This window comes from Rosa chinensis, chromosome 4 (genome assembly GCF_002994745.2).
Source record: "Rosa chinensis cultivar Old Blush chromosome 4, RchiOBHm-V2, whole genome shotgun sequence".
Lineage (NCBI taxonomy): Eukaryota > Viridiplantae > Streptophyta > Magnoliopsida > Rosales > Rosaceae > Rosa > Rosa chinensis.
Genome location: NC_037091.1, coordinates 4,574,012 through 4,592,370, shown reverse-complemented (window position 1 = coordinate 4,592,370; position 18,359 = coordinate 4,574,012). Strand labels below are relative to the sequence as shown.

The following is an 18,359-nucleotide window of genomic DNA, read 5'->3' as shown; positions in this document are numbered from 1 at the left end:
CCCCACATGTTCTTGGTTTCTTGGCTGCACCAAGATTACTAACTAGTTTGGAAGAGATCAAATTCTATGTAAGCCTGTAAAGTATAGTTCCTGCCCATTTGTTACGACATGCATTCCTTTCACAAATCAACTTTATTTTGTTTAATTTGGTTCAGCTGCTATACATGTTTCAGTTTACATGTTCACCATTCAATATTCAGAGTGCTGACAATTTTTGAAAATGAAAATCAGTTCAAGCTTCAAACCAAAGCAGTTAACTTCAATAAAGTGTTCAATACCACCAAGAGCACAGAGTGTATACATGTCTAAAGATGTCCATATGTATGTACGACAACTTACAGTCATTGTGAATTTTTAATAAGGAATTCCTAGACTGGCAAGGACACAAGAGTCAAAGTGCTCGATCAGGGCAGAGAAGAAGATGAGAATTTTTCATCATTTAAAGGGTCTGGGCACTTTCCTTCTTAATGCTGTCAAAACACAAAACATTCCTGCATTTTCACCGGGATACTCTTTTTGTAAGAACGTTAAGCCAATGAAATTTCACTAAACCTATGTGGGCATATTGAACAAGGTAAAATAATGCACAACTTACCTGAAATCTATTGCTTTTGCTAAATCTGTGATCTCTTGTGAGGAGGAGGAAGCATGGCAAGTCTTGCTAAAATCTGCAGTTAATACCCCTTTCATGCTGTAGCCCTCAAGTCTATAGCCCACAAAAGTTCATTCCTAGTAGAATTTGTTTCATGATGCAACTAAAATGGAATCTTCAATGAACAACTAAAAAACGAAAGTTTAAAACTATTGAAGACTAATTAGCAAGAGATTTCAAATGAAAAATTGAAAGGACATACTTTTAAGCATCTGGTGATGCAATCTCAACTTTTCTCTTATGTATATATGTCTATAATTCAAGTTTTCTATTTCCTGTATACAAAGCTATCAAAGAAGTTTTCCTCTGGAAATAAATAAATAAATAAAATAAAATAAAAAGCTATCAAAAGAAGTAACAAATCAAATTTTCCTCTTTTTCTACTCTTTCTCATACACTTGGCGGTTGAGATATTCTCTCATTCCGCATCAGTATCATCAAAGGAAACTGTATTCCACTATTATGTCAAAGTCAATCTAGTCTACGAATTAAGCCAAAACATAGCAAATATCAGTAAAACTCCAGCGTCCCATGAATGGTGGCAGGTGGGTCAATCGCAATACGGGTAGCCTTGCCCTCTAAATGCAAATTGCTTAACAAGTTGGCCTCCTTGGCTAAAACACCCTCTGCTGTCCATAAGGTAACATGAGGCCATTCATTTTTGGGGGTGACTCTTTCACCTTCAACAGAGCCAGGGCAAGCTTCGAATGCAGCCATTTTATCCGTGAAGAGAAGTGCAGTTATATCCACAGGGACCTGTTTGTGTAGGAAGGTGCCATAATTAGCCACGGCAGTAACACCATGACTTCTCTTGTGCGCAAGAGTAACATGAGCCTTATTAATGCTGTTCTCCAAATTCTTGTCTTTTAGAAAAGCTTCGACTTTACTATCTTTCCCAGCCAAATTATCAAGCAAACCTTTGATATCGGTAATAGGCAGGTTGATGGCAGCAAATGTAATAGCCGAGATCTTCCTCTTCCCAGAATCTGAAGTCCTGTACTCTGGAGTCTTATACTCACCTTTTGCAATCTTTCTTAGCTGTTCTGATACTTCCTTAACAGAAGACTCAAAGGGAACTTGAACAGAATTAAAATACCGTGCATTGCCAAACAAAACCTCTCGCAACTGTTTCTCCCATTTAGCCCACTCCTTTGTGTAGGCTCCCCTGCTTGAATCCCATCTTCCATGTCTATCAGTGTGAAGGTTGTATAAATTTATTCCATCCTCAAGAGTTGATTTCACAGGATCCGGTAATGGATTCCTCTCCGATGTCAGCAGTGGTATTTTGACAAGTGAACCAAAACGCTCAACTAGTTCAGACTCAAATTCTCTCCGAGTCTTGCCCTCATAAAGGTGATAGAACATTAGCAGAACATAGCCAGCATTCGGTGAATTTTTGTCAAGGTTTCCCGGATGATTAGCACGTTGAAGCACACGAAACATGAAAACCGCTAATGCGTCAAGAGAAAACGGATTTGATTCAGTTCCTTCAGAATCAGGAACAACTGGTACAGCAGAGGCCCTAGTTCTGTGGCACATGTCTTCGACCTGTCTCCACACTTCTACGTTTGGTGCATTCTTGTCTGCGAGCATTATAGAATATGGTTTTTTCCTGCACTGATCAGCGACCTTCTGCCAATATTTTCCTTTAACAAGATCACCCATTAGACTTTGAACTGGCCGATCATCCCCAAATCCTCCCGGGGCTTTGAGTAGTTCCTTGCATAGTGCTGACTTGGCAGAACCAGGTAGTCCAGGAAAGAATACAATCAGACCCTCAGCCTTTGGAATGGTGTCTGCAACTGAGGCACTGGGGCTTGATGGTACAGACTCCTTCTCGAGATCACCCTCTTCATCTCTTCCTCCCTCAACTATGGCCAAGAAGTTTTCAGCATTTACCAAGTTTCCAGCAGATCCTATAAGAGCCTGATTCTGTGGGCTACGTTTTGCATATTGTTCAAGGAAAGGCTCAGCCTCGCTGAGGTACACTGATGACGACATGTGTTTGTTTCCACATTTCCTTCGTATGTACACAGCCCATTCATCAAGCATCTTGCTGAGTTCCCTCTGCTTTCCTGCTGAAGTGCCCCATATTTTCATTTGCCTCAAGTAATAGGCTTTATAAGCAGCCGGACCTTGTTTAAATAGAGTTGATAAACCATTGCGGATCAAAAAAGTTCGCAGCTTATATGTAAGAAATTTCAATTTGATCATTAAGTTTGCATCTTCTTCCGCCAATCCATGTTTTCCTGACATACCACAGCCCCCATTTATGTCCACAACAGTGCCTTTGTTTTTTGCAATCTCAGCAGCTCTCTCCTTGTTTGCCTTGAACAAATTAATGTCGACGAAAAAACCTCGATATAAAGGCCACAGTCCTGGCTTTGACTTCATCTCTTTCTGATACCGCTGAAATGCAGAGTCGCTACGGACATGAATGACCATTTTATAGAAAACGTTGTCACTGGACATGGAATCATGCTTGTGGTAGTTCTGGTAGCATTTAAAGGCAGCAGGTAAACGCTTTTCTCTCATCAAACAAACCACTTCCTGCAACTTGGTGGTAGAAAAATCAGCAGGATGAGATTTTAAAAATTTTGATAGCACTGATTGATCTACAGTTTTAGAATGTGCATCACCAGCTCCAGGCCCAAGCCAGTCTGAATGGTCAGGACAAAAAGAGGAGCCGACACCCATAAGAAGTGCTTTTATTTGCTGTGTTTCATCAGACCTATTTGCAGCGCAAATCTCCCTTAGGCTTGGTCCCAAATCAAGACCAGCTCCTTCCATTGGTGGAGGAGGGAAATCTTTTAAGACTTTCTCCATATGCTTTGAGCTCTCATGGCTTACAACACGAGCAACAATACCCTCTAAGATTTCACCTTGCACCTTGATGTGATCTTTGGAACCTGGTATAGATATATCTGCAACTTCATCAAGAGCTCTGCATACACTTGTTGCAGTTCCTTCTTCAGACAGGGCATCAAAAGCAGCAAAAAAAGATGTCACTGCTTTCCTTGTTGAGAACAGCCATACATGATTTGTGGGCAGGCGCCAATTCCGACAGAATGCAATAATCTCGGGAGTTGAGTAGAACTTTGGCTTCCCATTGCCCAACTCTGTGACGGCCGTGACCACAACAAAATCTTCTTTCGGACGCTGTCCATGATCTCCTAGAACAGCAGTCACAAGTTCCATTGATATACACATACGGTTCCTCTCAAGAAAATCATTAAACTCTGCTTGCATCCTCGCTGATTCCGATCCCCACGCCTCACGAAACATCCTCCCCAGAACAAACACACCCACAGCAGTATATATATTCCCAAAGCTATTTTTCGCATACGCACCACCCTCACTACCAGCATACATAAAAAGTGACCCCGAGTGCTTGAGGGAAACCTCCAATGTAGCCAACCCTTTCGACACCAACTCTATCATCCTTGTCCTAACCTCCTGATCGGACTTCTCATTCTCAAACTTGGGATAGAAAGTAGCCCGGACTTGCACCTGAGCATACGTCGAGTCGTCTACACTAAACTTTTCCATGAAATTATCCATCAACAAGTTGCTTGCACCAGAAGTTCTTTCTTCCACCGCCGCCGCAGCAACAAGATTTCGGCTTTTCCAAATTCCCTTTTGACCTTTTACTGGACCCTGATTTTGTTAAATAATAAATATTATAGATCAAATAATCACTATGGTTTAATTCTTCTCCATCTTAAACGCAATAAATTGAGTCAAAATCAAACTGAGAAATACCTAACATGAACAGAAAACCTAATTCAACTAGGAACCATAAATTTAACTGCTACCAAATTCAGAATCCCAAATCCACAGATGTATATGAAGATAGCAGAAATCATGATGATTATTCATGAAAATTCAAAAAAAAAAAAATCGAATACAAAAGACGAAAGCAGAAATACAGATCAATTGAAACAGAAAGCGAAATCACAAACCTTGCTTTCGTAATAGGATTGAGAAAGGAGGAGGGAGAGAAAATTGAAGCTCCTGAGCTCAAACAAAACCCTAAAGAGCTCTTGAACCGATGGATATGGCCAGCCGGGTTCGTTTAAATTCTGGGTATTTAAGTAGACCTTTCAAACCGACATCGTTTGGTCAAACCGACATCGTTTTTAAGTAGTTTTTGTTATCAACCCAAACTCTTATATGAAATCAACGAAAATCTATAATACACACTTCTACCTCCTCCACTATTCTGTTTCTTTACATCTTAATGACATAAAAATGAAAATTTATGAGGACAGCCACATATTTATAATATTTACAACAGTTTTTTCTTTTTATTATTATCGAGATCACACAATATCTTTAAAGATTTTTTTACACCTGACTAATCCATATCACGATCATGTAAAACACTTTTTCTCATATCCAATAAAAATAAATTGGGATTTAAACTTAAATCATCATCGGCAAAATTCAAATTTAGGTACGAGGATTTCACACCGAGAAGCTCTTATTAACTTGACCACTTGTGAATTTTTTTTTTTCACTCCACCTAAGTTCGAACAGATGACCTCGCAAATAAAAAGCAACTATTACCTTCCGCCAAACACAGGCAGCCGGCGAAGCTCCTCTTCATAAAAACCAAGCTTCAGGCACACGGTCTTAATTTCTTCCCCAAAAGCCCTTGCCTTCCGTTCTTCGCAGAATGTTTGGTATTTCGTACGGCGAGCTCTTCCTCTTGATCGGAGCCACCGCTGCTTTAGTCGGTACTCTCTCTCTCTCTTTCTCAAAGAACGCTTCTTTATAGTCAAATTTTCGCAAATTTACCATAGAAGATTAGAACCCATATCATCTCCATGTGATAAAATTGGGCTCTTTCGCATCTGCATTTTCAACATTGGGTTATGGGTAATCTGAGATTGTGGAGTTTAATCAAAAAAAAAAAAATTAATTAGCTACATTTTGTTTTGTGCTTTGATGGAATTGGGTGTAGGACCAAAAGATTTGCCTAGGATTGCAAGAATGGCGGGGCGGTTAGCGGGTCGATCAATCGGGTATGTCCAGTTAGCTCGGGGCCAATTCGACAATGTAATGCAGCAGTCTCAAGCTCGCCAGGTACTTCTTTCCTCTAAAGAAATCAGTTAAGAGTTGTTCTGTGACCCATGATGCTTCATTCTGCACTACATGGTATGACAATGTGGTCAACTAGTTAAATGATTTAGTGTGCAATTCATTTAATTTTAGGTTCAAAAGGAACTTCAAGATGCGCTTGCACAGTTAGATTCGATTCGTTATGAAGTACGAAATCTGTCGCTTATAAACCCCGGTCCTATGACTCGAAAGCTGATGGAAAATGCTGAGGAACTTGCCTCTCCACATAATGGTAGTGTTCTTGGCAGCCGTAGTTTTGGCAAGCTGAGTAATGTTTTGCTTCTTTCATGATTTCCAGTTTATATTTGTTCTTGTTAGGGGCCAACAGTTCAATCGAGAGTACTAAGGAGGAAGTGAAGTTGACGACTAGTGTGATCAAGGTTTAGTACTAGATTCTTTCTTTTGTTTTTATATGTTTTGCTTTTGTGATATTCCACTCTGCATTGTATTGAATTACTTTTAATATCTTTCACAGGATAATATTAACATCAGAACCTCAGAATCACTTAATTTGCATACACAAGCCTCTGCATATGCTAAATTGGCTGAATCTGCTGCTGTGAAAACTGGCTCTTTGAAAAGTAATGAAGAGAAAGCGAGCCTTATTGATGAAAATGGCCTTTTCACTGTTCTCCCAATTTCAGCTGAAAGCACCGGAATGCTACCAAAACGCAAGGGTAATAGACGTCGAAACTATTAACACATAAATTGATGTTATTATATACTTTTGGGTTTCAATTTGAGCACACTGCAAAGAGCAGTCAGGAACTAAAAATTTGTTTCAATAAATGGAAGAAGAACAGTCGTTTAAACCGTCTTATGTGACATATTTAATCTTTTGAATTGCCATACCTTCACATTATCATCAGTTATGTAAGTTGTGATGGTGTGTGCTGGAAATACTGTGATTCATAATAAGGCAGATATCTATGCCTTTATATGGTTGGCCAAGAAAGGTGTCGCTCTTGTTCATGGCCTGGTTGTGTATTATGCGCCCATATGGAATTGACTTCCTATGCATGGTGGCTGTATCTGGATTTGCGAGTCCCCACTTGATTGGGCTATCTGATGTCTTAAACTCATGTCCTAAAGAAACTCCTGAAATATTTTGCGGAAATCATTTCTCCTTGATAATTTAGCATGTATCCTGCATATCAAATTATTCCTGTAAACCTTTGTCTTGACACACATAAATGTACGCAGTTGTTTCACTTTATGATTGAACATTTCGTATGAGACCTTGCATATAGTTGTGAATTTCTTCTGGATATGTGTGCATATAAATAATCAGTTGTTTTAATGACAGAAAACGTTGAAGGATCGGACATTGTGTTGGAAGCAGTGCTTGAAGCAGAGGTAGCACGTAACGCCAAAGATTTCTTTTCACAGCCTGAAAATCAAATACAATGAACAGAAAAGGTGATGCTACTTTTATATCTTCACTCTTTCTTGTAAGCATTTTCAGTTTTAAATACATAATTGAACTAGATTTGTATTAGGATCATCTTGATTCCTTAAAGTGTGTGTTTTTACTTAGGAAGATCAGAATTACAGACATTCTTAAGATGTTCATTTCTTCTTTCAGCTACTGGGATCAATGAGAATTGCTACAAAAGAGAGAGAGAGAGAGAGAGAGAGAGAGAGAGAGAGAGAGAGAGAGAGAGAGAGAGAGATAGAGAGAATTAGAGAAATGATGGCAGTAGAGAAATTTTGTTCACATTTTAAATTGTTGGTCTGTTTATGTCTTGGGATATTTATGGTGCAGGGGATTGGAGGAGGAGTATATTAGCCGTAAAAACCTTATACAACCTGCAGCTTTATTTGCTTATGAAGACTGTACAATTAGTACTGTCACATGTAATTATAGCACCATTGTCTGTCAAGTTTAAGTGAAATGACAAAGATAGATTGTCTTGTGTAACTTGTAACTGTTGTAAGACAGAAAAACAGTTGAAGCATAAATCAGTGATGTTGAACTATGCTATAGCAGTAGTGTCAAAATGGTCCTAAGATTAGTTAGCTATAGCAGTAGTGTTAATGAAGGCAACTTTAGCTTCATCCTAAAAATTGAAATTGTTTATATTTTTTTAATAATGGTTAGAATAATGTATGTGGCACTATTTACATTTTTAATTGAATGTATGGATATTTAATACTGTTCTGCCATTTGGAAGGTTAAACTGAGATTGTTGAATATGTAGAGAGAGAGAGAGAGAGAGAGAGAGAGATGTCTTGCCATATGCATCTTACCCAAGAAAATCTTTCTTCCAGTCTTTCCTCCTGCAGTCTACTGTGAGCATATTTGTAGTTCATAGTCACTAATGCAGGTACCACTTCTGAATTTGTATATAGTTTCTTGATGAAGATAATATAATCTAAAAGTGTTTTAGCGTTAAATTCAATCTACAAGTTGTTTTAGCTTTAAATTCAATCTAAACGTGTTACAACTTTTTACTGCCTTTCAAGTCTATGGTGAGTATGATTGTAGTTCATTAGTATCATTTCATTTGTCTATCAGACTATCAAGTTTCTGAGGAGCAATGGTGAAGGTTAGGTGTACATTACCTTGAGTCCTCTTGCTTTGATCACAATCCTCCAACTATATATTCATGGGTGTTGTTCTCCAACTTTATATACCAGTGCGAAAAGGAACTCTGGATAGATCATATTACATTTCTTGGAAACCAGACTCAAATCATCAGAATCAAGTCTTTCAGCACACATTAATTTGAAGCGAAGCAACTAAGTTGGCACTTGGAAAATGTTGCAATTCTTTTACTATCTAGATATTTGCCTCAGACAAGGCAAAGAACTCATATAGGACTTTCAAGTTTAATCATAACCGTTAGAATATATTAGACATTAATATTTAGAATATCATCGTACTTTTCCAATGGTTGACTTTGAAAATCTTTATTATAAGGTACTCACCTGGGAGTTTCGTTTCAAGAATCCATTACTTTTACCTTAAAATATGTGTTAAATCTAATAAATGACAGTTGACGAAGAGAAGATCGTCGGTCTCAAGAGGTCATTTCTAGTATTTCTTGTATCGAATAAATGTAATTTAATTTGAGGGTTCCAAATTTCCAGTGCTTATAATTGGTTCCCTTGGTTCCATGCTGAGGTCTTGGAGGTCTTGGAAGCCCAATTAAACCCAAATGTAGCCAGCAAGTAAAACAATACTCTGTCCAGTATCTCAAGTCCAAAGTCCAATGGTTCCTCTCAGGGTAAGGACTGATGTCGATAGTTGAAGCCCAAAACATGTCAACGGTTTCTCTTAAGCAAGGATTCCCATTTGTTGAGGCATCAACGTCGAACCACCATTTAAGTCGATGGTAGGCACCTCTAAGGACCATCACTTAGATCTACAAATGCCACAATCTGCCCCGTCATAGCTCCACTATCCTCAAGAGAAGACCGTTGATGAACCGCTCCACCATCTTCAATATGAGCCAAACACCGAAGAGGCCACACCAAGACTAACAACAAGATTCTTCTTAGTCCCAGACTGCCCTAACCTACAAATTTCAGCCACCAAAACCACCAAAGCACGCCATACCACAGTCTAGATCGGCCCGAGTGAGCCACTAACCTAATCCATCTCACCAGTAAGATTTAAAAAAAAAAAAATCAAAAAAAAAAAAGGGAAACTAGTCACCGCAGCTTAAACTATAAGACGATCCATGTCTCCCTTAGACCAATCGTTCCTAATGGCCTAAAGGAAAAATTGATGAAAGCATGAAAGTGAGACTCTAAGGATTAACATGCCCCCAAAAAGGTCTCGAATTAATGACCAAGTAGTACTGCATCGATCACCAAACCTAAGAAATCCTAAAGGAGAGGAGAGAAAGATTAGCTCAACCCTAGAATCACCAAAGATGCAAGAAGGGAACTAGAGTTGTCGACAAAACTCTTGGCAAAGCAGCTTGTGCTTGCAATATCAAATCCAAATAGAGCTCAACAGAGATAATATAGGATATGGAAAGAGGCTTATGTATATATAACATGTGCATGAGCTTCTTAGACTCCGTTTGGGATTGCTTCGCTTTTAGAAAAATCAGTTTTTGTTCAAAATTTTAGTTTTTATTGTGTTTGGTAAATACATAAAAATCAACTTTAATTGAAAGTTGAAAGTTATAGGTCACTGGCAGCAGATTTTAGAAGCAGTCTAGAGGTTGCTTTTAGAAGCTGTTGTGGATCAAAACACACTCTGCAATTATTTTATGTACTAACTGCACTTTTAAAAATATTATTTACCAAACACGAAACTATTTTAATTCACAGCTAATTATTCTCACAACACAGCAACAGCAGTTTTTTTTTAAAAGTCAAAGCAATCTCAAACTAGCCCTTACTCTAATTACATAACTGTTTGAGCCCCAAAGTATTTTGGCTGCAGACTTAAGACTGTTCAGTTTACTGGGCCAATACTGGTTGCACAAAACGAGTCTACTATTGGTATTGGGTTACAGCTTCACCCAATCCAAGGTTGATAAGAAAAACGAGCCCTTATGCAACTCATGTAGGCAAGATCAATTAGAAATCTATCATTCAATAATCCTTCTATTGCAAGGAACTTCCAAGTCTATAAGTACAAACACAAGGAGTAGCAAAAATCGACACACAACTATATTTGTAGATGTTCTCCCTCAGAGCAAAATCTCAACTTTCTTTGAGACCTGAGATAGTGATCAAGGACCGCCTTGACGGGAAGAAGCTAAGGACCACCTTAGCAACCTTCATGCTTTTTCCATCTTCCTAGTGATTGCTCTGCTTAGCCTACAAGGCTAAGTATTGATTCTGTGACTTTAGAGATCACACTGAAAGTCCTTATCCGTAAAGCAAAAGAAGAACCTTGTGACAAAGTTGGTGCTCTCCTCGTCCTCAAGCTTGAGCAAGTAGTCAAGTCTGGGACAGCCCAAACGATTCACACCCCACGGTGTTGGCATGCCATGCGCCAACAAAAAGAGACTGTTTGCTGGCCTCTTTAGTCAAGCCAAACAATAACTTCTTAAATTTTGACCAGTGCTAAAACTTATTAGTTTTTGAATGAAAATCGCAGTCTTTAGTTTCAATAGTCCGGAATCCAAACCCATCAACTTTAAGAAAGAATTGTTTTGTTTCCTTGCTCTATCAACTTGCCAAAAAATAATTGATCTTACATGAAAGAAGAAACATGGAGCTGCCACACAATGTCAGATCCAAGAAATCCATACGCATGAGAGAAAGGGAGAGAGGAGAGGGGGGATTTGCTATCGAGATAAGATTTATTGGCCTAATTAAATCATATGTTAGTGATCCTATAAAATTCAATCGTATAGTAACTAATGTATAAACAAATAGGATCCACAAGCAAGGCTGCTATTCCTATATACCTAACTACCATACACATTATAAAGTTTATGATCATGTTCTGATCCCATATATTTGATATATGGAAATAAAAATTAATGGCCATGAATGAGATCCCCATCAACATTCACATGGCCTTGTTCCCTCCCCTCACTTGCCCTCATGAATTTATTAGTACCTACCTCAGAGGAATTAATACAAAATTATACAATGAAATCATTGAATACATTACATAAAAGGAAATTGATCATATGAAATGAAGAATCCTTTTGAGGGAGAAAAAAAAGTAGTATTGAATTTGAAGGAATAAAACACAAGACACAACTATGACAACAAGGCCAACAACAAAAAATAATGGGGGAATTATAAAGAAAGCCATTGGCGATAAACAAGGCAGAGACACTAGGTTAAGTTTATTGCTTCTTGTCGATTACAGATATTCAGCAATCTTTAATTAATATCTATATACCATCATCATCACATAAAAATACAGACACTTCCAAAGAACACCAGGCTGCTCAATCAGTAGAACATGCACTTAATCAAATGCCGGTTGATCGAGCTTGACCGATCAGCTTCTGTTCTTGCATTTCTCCATCGCTTTTGGAGCTGAAAGCAATCAAAACAAATTAGAATTTATTACTCTACTATATATAGATGAAAAAGTTCTTCTTTTTCCTTCTAAATTAATAACCAAAATTTCTTCAAACCTAGATAGCTATAAAAATTTCTCAAAAACTATTACTATTATTTCTTTTCAGAAAAGGGTAATTTTATATGTACATCATGCTAGGGTGGTGTGAAAATAACATTATAATACATTGGAAAATAGGTATATCACTATCTCTAGAAGAATGAAGAAGTTCAGAAGAATTAATATTCTCCTTTACCAAAAAAAAAACTCATTTGCGTTTACATACCAAGTCCAATTGCTTCTGATCCTTTCATTATTCGCAGGCGCTTGCATGAATCAACAAACATCCTGCATACAAACTAAAATTTAGTAACCAAGTAATTACTTATGAAGTGGTACTGTTAATTAATTAATACTCTTCTATTTATTGTTTGAATTTAGGGTTTGAAGAGAGATAAAGAGGGGATGAAGATTGAAGAACTTACTCCCATGGAACATCACCCACAAGCATCCAGTCTCCATCCTTATCTTCATAGGTCGGCACATACTCAGTACTGTTCAGAAGATCCATCAACTTGCTCTCATTCATGAAGTCTATCATTCCTTGGGCCCCATAGTAACCTTCAATTAACAACCATGTAAACATGATAATTATTAAAAGATTCAGAAATATAATATTGGAGTTACTAATAACAATTAACTAAACAACAATGATTTCGTGTGCGCTAATTTTGGAATCAAAATCATGGCTAATCAAGGTCTAAAACAAGTACGTCAGTGTTTCTAAATCAAGCTAAAAATTAAGTATATTGAACTTACCCATGGTGAAGGAGCTGAACATCTTGGACAAGGCATCAGATAGCTCCTTGTAGCTCTTGTACATCTTCAAATCCACCTTACGAAGATAGGGTGCACCATCCATGCAAACCTTCACGAATGCAGCCTTCTCAGTAGTAGTACTGCTCTCCTCGCCGGTGCTTTTCTGCGCCATAACGTTCTTTCTGTAGGAGCGCACTGGTGGCCAACCGACAACTTGTGCCCTGAAGAAGTAATTAATGCATAATACATTAATAACAAGTTTAGCCAGATTACTATGACTATTATTAAAGAGATGAAATCATCTTTGAACCGAAAATAGAATTTCTTGCTTATAACAGTTGTATATAACCTCTTTGTGATTAAATAATCGGCATCTGTGAGAGGTTTAACGACAAAAAGGTATGGGAGAAACAAATCATAAAGCAAAACAGAAAGAAAAGGATTTATAAACAAGTTTCACAACACATGTAACTGTGTAAGCATATAGAGACCAATGATCACTCAAGAAATTTAAGGACAGACGACTTACTTGGCTGGTGGTTTTGCTGGATCTTTAACGCAAGGAAGGTTTTTCTCCTTGGAAGAAACATTTTTGACATTCTCATTTATCAGATCTTCCTTGGCGTGTAGGTTGAGTTTGAGATCAACGGTCTCGGAGAAACCTCTCTTTCCGGTAGCCTTAGGGGTACAGATCTCCGGCTCGGTCACAGCAGCCCCGCCGGGCAACCCAAGGCACAGCTCGGTTTCTTTGAAGTTCAAAGTCATCTTCCGGCTAACAGCTTCCATGGAAACTAACTGAGCCACGGCCACCCACACTAGAAGATAAGTGCTCTGATAAAAAGCCTGTGAATGTCCGTATGCTTGCTCTTATATCTGTGGAGATGTAGAGATGCTTTAGCTTCTGCTTCTTGTGTCCTCTTCTGTTAATAATGTTGGTTTCGGCGATGTGAGAGAGAGAGAGACTCCCCACAACAATAATATATCACTGCGTGGGACGTTTGTGTCTATGTCTGCATGTGTATGTGTTATGGAGTTTCTGATCTTGTGATTTGACACGTGGGGGATTGGGAACGGTTTGATCTGACCTATTGATTTGGAAATAGTACACGACTTAATTGATGGCACAATCATTTGCCGACGGGATTAGGTTTCGTGAAGATAGTGGCTAATATGGGCTCTCTCCAATTCTCCGTTTTGATCCCTACTTGAGCTGTTTGTTTCTTCTCATAGTCAACCTTCGCCTGCAAGGCAGCCCCGGTCAGATGCATTCACTTACGTACAGAATAAAAGTGTTTCTAATAGAGTTTCCGTTTTGAACGTTTGGTCCTTAATGACTTCGTCATTAGGTAGTGGATGTTCTAACCACTGAGCTAACACTACTGAATAAATGGAAAACTCATGTAAGTTAATTATTCGAAGTGGATTTTCCACTGCAGCTAATCCTTTTGCATATATATATATATATATATATATATATATATATATATATTCTTCCTGGTTACAGTTTTAATGGTGTATTTATCGTATTTTTACTTCACATGTGGTTATTAGTTTTATGTTTTATCGATCATCTCATGCATAAATTGTTTTTGCATGTGCTTACAACCGGCCAAAATTTTAGTTAGGAATCTACGCTCTACTAGTTCTACATCTTAAAACAGTGATCCTTAAATTTTAAAAACAGGCACATGTCAAACAAACAGAAAAATTTGTTCACATTACTACGTGATTTAGTAACTATCCTATTTTTTTTTCTTTTTCTTTTTTTTTGTATTCTTTTTCTTATAAAGAATATCAAACAATTTATATTATATATAGGACTATGAATTCTTGGTCGCCAAATGTCTCTAAAAATATTTTATTATTATATTATATATATGATTAAATTCAGTTTACCCCCCTGAGGTTTAGGGATAATTTCATGTTAGTCCATATCCTTTCAATTTAATCAGTTTACCCCCCAAGCTTGTCAATTCTCCTCAACCGTGTCTATTCCATCCAATTGGACGTTAAGTCTGACTTTTGAGGGCTAAAATGGTCATTTCAAGACAAAAAAAAACTATAAATATATATATATTTTTTTTTTTCCTTCATTTTTTTTTTTCCTTCAATCTATACACTACAAGTTATAATAGGTTTATAAGAACAAAAATATACTCTAGGTGGTTGAAAACCGCTCGCTGATCTACTATATTTGTGATATATCTCCGATAAAGTGAAGAATTTTAGGAGATATCCCCAATAAAGTGAAGAAATATCTGTAAAAAATAATTTTACACTTTATCTATAAATATCTGTAAAAAATGATTTTACACAGATATTTCTTCATGATTTTACACTTTATCTGTAAAAAAATAATTTTACACAGACAGTTCTTCACTTTATTGGGGATATATCCTAAAATTCTTCTCTTGATCGGAGATATATCATAAATATCGTAGATCAACGAGCGACTTTCAACCACCTAGAGTATCTTTTTGTTTTTATAAACCTATTATTACTTGTGGTGTATAGGTTGAAGACAGAATTTATATAAAAATAAAAACAGATGGAAAAAAAATTTTCAAATAAAAAAAAAACAGAAATTTTTTTTTTTAATTCTTTTTTTTAATTATTTTTTTGTCTTGAAATGACCATTTTAGCCCTCAAAAGTCAGACTTAACGGTCCAAATTAGACGGAATAGTAGAAATTGGACACGACTAATTGAAATTGGAAAGCTTGGGAGGTAAATTGATTAAATTGAAAGGACAATGACTAACATGAAATTACCCCCAAACCTTAGGGGGGTAAACTGAATTTAATCCTTATATATATATTACTAAATAATCGATTGAAGTGAAGAATTCTTAGTCTCAAAACAACCTATGAGAAAAGGTGAAAAAGACCAAGACAAGTGATCGAATGATTTGACCTCTTCCTGTTTATGAGTTTAACCCAAAAGAAAAACAAAATAAAAAGAGAGGTCATACGGTGTTCACTTGTCACATGTGGTTACGACTAATACTTATTCCTAAACCTCATTGATAAGTAGTTATCGCGTATTTATCTTATGGACAATTCTTAGGTTCACCCCTTGGGTGAATGAGCATATTCACCTCCTCTTTAAATAACTCATAATAACTTTATAATTTTATAATCCAACCATTCATGTTGTATAACGTAATACAAAGATTAACTCTGTAAAAAATCAATCAAATTGAAGATATTTTAGTTATTCATTTCTATGAAATACATTGACAGTTCATCATAATAGTAGTGAGTATTGTTAGAACCATCTATTTGTTAGATTCAATTAGATAATTAAACAATTTTGGATTCAATTGATTTTTTACATAGATGATATTTAAAAGCTAATTTAAGATATGGACAGTTGAAATATAAATTTGTTAAGTAAAAGTATGTTAATCGACAATAAGGGTGGATAAACTCATTCACCCTAGGGGTGAACCTAAGAATTGTCCTATCTCTATTATGACGTCCAGACTTTACTCAAGATCTTTTGCCACATTAATTAGAATTAATTTTGAATTTTTGCCTCTTTCCAAAGCCCTTGCTAGGTTTGTGGATATCTTCCTTTACAATCTCAGTTTCATCCATCATGTGAGTGCATATGCCATCCCACTACGTGTGGTTTTTTCAAGTTAGAAAATTTAGGTCGAAAGAAGAGAGAAAATTAAAGGCATGTCTCTCAAATCTAGGTTCATGGTGATGTTGGAACATGGATACAACTTTCATTGAGTATCATATCGTATATCATGAATCTATTCTTGATTCAAATATTCTGAGCCGACCAAGAAACAAAAAAGAAAAAGTCTGTTCGAAGTCACATTATATATGTCCTAGTACAACTATAGCTGATCATGAAACTAGCCTAATAACATGCTTAATTTCGATGGTAATATTTATCTCATATTTACTCATTTTGAGAGAGTAATATCAATATATATTTATATTATGTTTTTTTTTTAGAATAAATAATTTCATTACTTATCCATGACCAGAAAACACTTACATCAAAACTTGTCTTATCCCAATGTCATAGTTGGCATAAACCGCCAAGCAAATTGACAGGTAATTAACTCTCATTGCAAACAAAATGAGTTCACTTATCCGAGCCTAGAAACCAAAGGACCCAAACCCTCACAAACTAACTCCTTCAAATAGTAAATCTAGTCGCTTAGATACCTCAATTGGTATACAACTAGAAAAACTAAAAATTATGTCAACAAAAACCAAAGTCCATTTGATAGGCTAAGATTAGGAAAAGAAAAAAAAACTAAATGGGGACGAAGCCCACTAAATCCACCACAAACTGGTAGGCTAAACTAAAATAAAATAAAACTAACTGCAGGCCAACTTGTGCAAAGGGAAAATAGTAGTGATGGGAATGGGGCTGGTTAGGGATGTATTGTGATCCCTCATCCCCATCCCCGGGGCCGTTCATCCTCTCCCCAATCTCCAATAAAAATATATTGAGATTCCCCGTCCCCATCCCTACTGGGGACTAAGCCCTCCAAACCCGCCATAAATCCCTAATAAGAATTTAATAAATAAAATAATTTTTTCTCATATTGCTTTTCTTTAAATCAAAATCTACAACAAATAAATTTAAAACATGATTAAATTCATAAATCATAATTTAGTGAGTGCAAAAGTCAAAACACCATTAATGTAAAAGTGTAGTCATTAAAGTAAAGTAGTAAATTAATTAATGTATATATTTATGATTTATATTATAAAAAATAAATTAAAATATATATAAGTTAAATATATGCATATATTATTGGGGCGGGTTTGGGGATGGGGATCACAATATCATCCCCACCCCATCCCCAATCTTGGATAGCAGGGATTGGGGATCCCCATCCTCATTCTCCATTTGTCCCGGAATTCTTCCCCCATTAGGGGCGGGTATCTAATGGAGCTCCGTCCCGCTGGAGATTTTTGTCATCCCTAGAAAATAGTTCCCGTAACCCAAACAGGAATGGTCCGGCCTAGTTTAAGTATTCACCCCACTGAGTACGTAGAACTGTCGCACGTACATCAAAGCATACGCCGCAGCCACGCCACACTAATGCGTACTCCGACGCCAGCGCCACTAGGGAACAACATCACCACCACTACTTCGCCATCCAGAAGATACCACGAAAACCAAAATGGACCAACCCACCTAAATCCAGTTAGATTGGGATAGCCCTACACCCTAGGCCTCTAGCTGATCTACGATAAGGCGCCATCGCACCGCGCTGCCGACACTGTCCCGATGAACCGGTGCAGGCAAACGCCTAAACCATAGAGAAGCTTCGAACCCAAGCAACACTGCCCATTCACTGTCCAAACCCAATCAATGTAATCCCAAAAGTCAGAGGGCAATAGGAACCATTCCCGTCCAGCAGCAACCCATCATAAGCCAGACAAGAGCCATCGTTGATGGCTGATCGCCACTGGACGAGAGGAAGGATTTTAGATTTTTTGGTTGACTTTACTTCCTAACTACTCTCCACACAGCTAAGGTTTTTAAGACTATATTCTCTGCGATAATATTTATGTTCTGTTGATATCACATTGCTAATCACATATTTTACAGAATTTTACATGTATCCTGTGACCATAAGAAATGTAATCAATAGGGTGCCCCGATTGACAAGATATACTAATTATTATCTTAATTAATTTACTGGTACTACCTATTAATTTATTGGGGCCGTGACCACTTACCCATTTTCAACTTAAAAATTGCTCACTTACTCCACTAAGAGTTTTTTAACCCCATT

At 37.1% G+C, this 18,359-nt stretch overlaps 3 protein-coding genes across 6 annotated transcripts; 1 reads left to right on the top strand and 2 right to left on the bottom strand.

The window, feature by feature from the left end:
* Positions 1-995: 995 nt before the first annotated feature.
* LOC112197398 (tRNA ligase 1) lies at positions 996-4,775 on the bottom strand. Its single transcript, XM_024338043.2, has 2 exons — positions 4,615-4,775; positions 996-4,309 (listed from the first exon to the last, which is right to left on the bottom strand). Exon 2 carries the CDS (start codon positions 4,211-4,213, stop codon positions 1,163-1,165), a length of 3,051 nt encoding a protein of 1,016 aa, XP_024193811.1. The 5' UTR covers positions 4,214-4,309; positions 4,615-4,775; the 3' UTR covers positions 996-1,162.
* Positions 4,776-5,202: 427 nt separating this feature from the next.
* Positions 5,203-8,318, top strand: LOC112196109 (sec-independent protein translocase protein TatB). 4 transcript variants are annotated; one of them, XM_024336415.2, is made up of 8 exons: positions 5,204-5,391; positions 5,619-5,740; positions 5,870-6,008; positions 6,095-6,156; positions 6,252-6,453; positions 7,083-7,195; positions 7,362-7,400; positions 7,461-7,896. In XM_024336415.2, exons 1-6 carry the CDS (start codon positions 5,331-5,333, stop codon positions 7,184-7,186), a joined length of 690 nt encoding a protein of 229 aa, XP_024192183.1. In that variant the 5' UTR covers positions 5,204-5,330; the 3' UTR covers positions 7,187-7,195; positions 7,362-7,400; positions 7,461-7,896. The 4 variants fall into 4 exon arrangements, with proteins under 4 accessions (XP_024192186.1, XP_040373604.1, XP_024192183.1 ...); XM_024336418.2 differs by lacking the exons at positions 7,362-7,400; positions 7,461-7,896 and adding an exon at positions 8,295-8,318 and having other exon boundaries at positions 5,203-5,391; XM_040517670.1 differs by lacking the exons at positions 7,362-7,400; positions 7,461-7,896 and adding an exon at positions 8,048-8,235 and having other exon boundaries at positions 5,203-5,391.
* Positions 8,319-11,398: 3,080 nt separating this feature from the next.
* LOC112200817 (auxin-responsive protein IAA14) lies at positions 11,399-13,570 on the bottom strand. Its single transcript, XM_024341827.1, has 5 exons — positions 13,114-13,570; positions 12,585-12,805; positions 12,251-12,386; positions 12,052-12,113; positions 11,399-11,740 (listed from the first exon to the last, which is right to left on the bottom strand). The coding sequence occupies exons 1-5, from the start codon at positions 13,368-13,370 to the stop codon at positions 11,703-11,705; spliced, it is 714 nt and encodes a 237-aa protein (XP_024197595.1). The 5' UTR covers positions 13,371-13,570; the 3' UTR covers positions 11,399-11,702.
* Positions 13,571-18,359: the final 4,789 nt, after the last annotated feature.